Source organism: Rhinatrema bivittatum, chromosome 1 (genome assembly GCF_901001135.1).
Source record: "Rhinatrema bivittatum chromosome 1, aRhiBiv1.1, whole genome shotgun sequence".
Lineage (NCBI taxonomy): Eukaryota > Metazoa > Chordata > Amphibia > Gymnophiona > Rhinatrematidae > Rhinatrema > Rhinatrema bivittatum.
Window position 1 is genome coordinate 513964939 of NC_042615.1, and position 3732 is coordinate 513968670.

The 3732-nt window shown below is 44.1% G+C and overlaps 1 protein-coding gene across 1 annotated transcript; it reads left to right on the forward strand.

Moving 5' to 3' along the window:
• Window positions 1-265: 265 nt before the first annotated feature.
• Window positions 266-1204, forward strand: LOC115098550 (olfactory receptor 3A2-like). Its single transcript, XM_029615172.1, has one exon. The coding sequence runs from the start codon at window positions 266-268 to the stop codon at window positions 1202-1204; it is 939 nt and encodes a 312-aa protein (XP_029471032.1).
• The last annotated feature ends 2528 nt before the right edge of the window (window positions 1205-3732 follow it).

Sequence of the window (3732 nt, forward strand, 5' to 3'; positions counted from 1 at the left end):
TTTCAAAATTTCCCCCTTAAATGAATAAAATTTACTCAGGGGCCCGATTTTTTCATATTGAGTTATGAGACAGATCACTGACTGAAACATAACCGTTTTTGACTTTTTCTGGTTCACCATAAGTAATTATTTGAATCTGGGGAGTTTGAAGACTGTTGAATACCATAGAGCCTTCTTTCAAGCCAACTAAGCATAGCTCTGGAAAATCTTACCTATAATCCATCTTTTTCATTATACAGACAGAAACCGTGGACACCAGGAAGCAATGGCCAATCATAGTACTGTGACAGAATTTATCATCCTGGGACTCTCTAATGTAGAGGAGCTGATGAGTTGGTTATTCATTGTGTTTTTCCTTATCTACCTTACTACAGTGCTGGGAAATGTCATGATAATTGCAGCCATCCTGTTTGAGTCGAGTCTGCACACCCCTATGTATTTCTTCTTGGGTAACCTCTCCTTCTTAGATATGGGATGCTCCACTGTCATCCTGCCCAAAATGTTGTCCAACTTCCTCTTTGGACAAAAGACCATATCTTTTGTGGGGTGTTTCATGCAAATGTACTTCTTCCAACTCTTGGCTGGCACAGAGTGCTTTCTGCTCGCTGTCATGGCTTATGACCGCTATGTAGCTATCTGCAAGCCGCTTAGTTATCCACTGATAATGAACCAGAAAGTCTGCCTTGCCCTGTTGACTTTCTCCTGGTTTGGAAGTTTCCTGAACTCAACCCTACACACTGTTGCAGCCTCCCAGCTCACCTTTTGTGGACCCAATGGAATAAACCATTTTTTTTGTGATGTACCCCCACTTTACAAGCTCTCCTGTTCAGACACCTCCCTTAATGAGAAAGTCCTTTTCACCGCTGGTGTGTTTGTAGGGGTAGGCCCCTGTCTTTTTATAACTCTATCCTACGTCATCATCATCTCAGCCATCTTGAAGATCACTTCAACTGAAAAGAGAATCAAGGCCTTCTCCACTTGTGCCTCCCATCTCACTGTGGTGGTTCTGTTCTATGGGACAGGCACCTTTAGCTATATTCGGTCACTCCCAGGTTTCTCCTTTGACAAGGGTAAAGTTATACCACTGTTATACAGCACTGTCACTCCTATGTTGAATCCTCTCATCTACAGCCTGAGGAACAGGGAGGTCAAAGGGGTGTTAAGGAGAACTCTATGGAGAAAAGTGACCAGTGGACCTCATTGAACTTTACAAGTCAACACATTGACAGATGAGCAGAAAACAAGTTGCAAGCTCATGGGATCAAATATTTGCCCATCATGTATTCTAAAAATCAGAACTGTTATTTATTTATTTATTTGAAAAAAATATTTAAACCATGCCTTGCAATGTTTGGGGCAGGTTATAACATTACTAGCATAAAAGCAGTTATTCACATGCACAATCTATATAAACAAATGACAATAATGGGGTAGATATTCCAAAGCTATTTAGATGGATAACTCACAAGTTATCCATCTAAATCGATTAAATGGCATATTGAGCCTCTTATCCAGCTAAATTATACCTGGATATGTTGTTATCGGGCTATAATATAGCTGGATATAAAAGGGGCATTTTGAGGACGTTCTGAGGAGGGGTCCCATTATCTGGCTAATAGCTGAATATCGGGTATATCCAGTTAAGGTCTAGAGTCATTAAAATGCTATAAATTTTGCATGAATAATGCCTGCGATAAGGAAAAGGAGTTTGACTATTATGCGCCCGCAAGATTTTCACTTCATAGCCTGTGCCAGACAGGCATTTTCTTATGTTGAGGAGGTAGAGAGGGAGGGAGAGAGAGAGAGAGAGAGAGAAAGTCAACTATTTATATCACTATAGGAAGGCCTTCTAGTAACTCGAGGTAAAGTTTTGGTGGTGGTTTAGGGTTTTGGGGCCAGTTTGACATACAGAGTGAGATGTATGAACAGCACAGTACAACCTTGCTGTATATTTGACATCATTTGGAGTGAGGAAAATCTCACAAAGATGAGATTTCTACAATGTTCTCTTGCCCTAGCTTGATGGACTCCAAAACAGGGTTCTAACAAGCTAGGGTGAGAGAACCTTGTAGAGGTCAGGAGGCCCCCCCAAGCTGGCCAAAAGTTCCGTTTGGGTCCAACGAGGGTCCCGGAGCGGACGCGCGGTGAATCACGTGACGTCCGCGTCACTCCGACGTGACGCCGACGTCACGTGCTCCTCGCAAAGGAATACAGGAATGGCGTCCTGACTCCCCGCTGGACCACCAGGGAGTTTTGGTAAGTCTTGGGGGGGGGGGATTAAGGAGGGTGAGGGGTTTAGATTTTTATTTAGGGAATCGGTGCACGTATGGACATAGACTCAACTTATGGAATTCTACATATGTCCATATTGACCGAAATTGACCCCCCCATTTCGACTTATGGACTTATGAACATAAACTTTTTGTCTGCACATCTCTATTGAATACTGTGAAGGCCTCCCCAGAGGTGCTCTCGCTCTCTCTCTCATCTCTCTCTCTCTCTCTCTTTCTCGTTCACTCATGCAATCTTTATCACAAATTGTGTTATGTCCGTTTTGGGCATATCACATAGCTTAACATCAGGAAAAAAGGTGTAGTTATGCTATTGCATGGTGCGATATTGCCCCTCATTTTTATTAATCCCACTCCCCAATCCTGCCCCTATGAAAAATTTGCATTCATGCAATGCGATACCATTAGTATCGCGTGCTCTATGCTCTTAACGCTTGCATTATGGCATTATCTGGGGTGTTAATGCCATAACATGTTTTGATGAATCACCCTGTTTGTTAGCTGCATAACTTTAGACCTGTTCGGAATCAGGTAACATCAAGCTAGGTTGAAAGAACATTTTACAAATCTCACTCTGAAGGACATCAAATCTTTACAAGAGTTCACTGTTCTGTTCGTACGTCTCACTCTGCATGTAAAAGTGGCCCCTAAGCCCTTCACAACTACCTAAACCTCACCTTGAGTTACTAAATGGGCTTCTTATAGTAGCATAAACAGCTGATTACTATGGTGCCACCCCGAAAGTCTCTTTCTCTCTCTCTGTCTCTCTCTCTCACACACACACACACACACACACACATCTCAGGCCATTATGAGCATATCGCACAGCTTCACGCAATTGAAAAAGGTGTAGTTATTTTTGGCGTTAAAACTGTGCAATGCAGGCCACACTTTCCTCTGGGTCCTGCTTGGCTGAGAGGCCCGTTTGTTCATTCCTCTGTTTGCTTCCGGACTCTGCTGCTGCTGGTGACGTCGGAGAAGGAGGAGCCGGGTAGAGTACAAAATCTTCTCTACTCCGGCAGACGTTGCCGCACTTTCCTCTGGGTCCTGCTTGGCTGAGAGGCCCATTTGTTCATTCCTTTGTTTGCTTCCGGACTCTGCTGCTGCTGGTGACGTCGGAGAAGGAGGAGCCGGGTAGAGTACAAAATCTTCTCTACTCTGGCGCGACACCGCCGGCGCGACGGTTAAGCCGCGCGCGGTGAAGGGGCGCGCTCGGCTTTGTCCGGCTTCGTCCGGATTGGACGGCATTGGGCGGCACTGGACTTAACTGTTGAATGAGAAGGTGTGGTCTTAGTGAACGGCGACAAGTTAAGTAAAAAGTTTGTTTCTCCTTGTTTGATTTGGGAACAGTGTTGACTACTTGCTAGTTGGTAAAGAGGTTATAGTTTTCCTGAAAAATTGCCATGCCTCATTCTAAGAGGAAGGCAAAATTAAGAGACCT

What these genes read in the sequence shown, in the direction of transcription:
- LOC115098550 (XM_029615172.1), top strand. Translation starts at nt 266, where the DNA reads ATGGCCAATCATAGTACTGTGACAGAATTTATCATCCTGGGACTCTCT.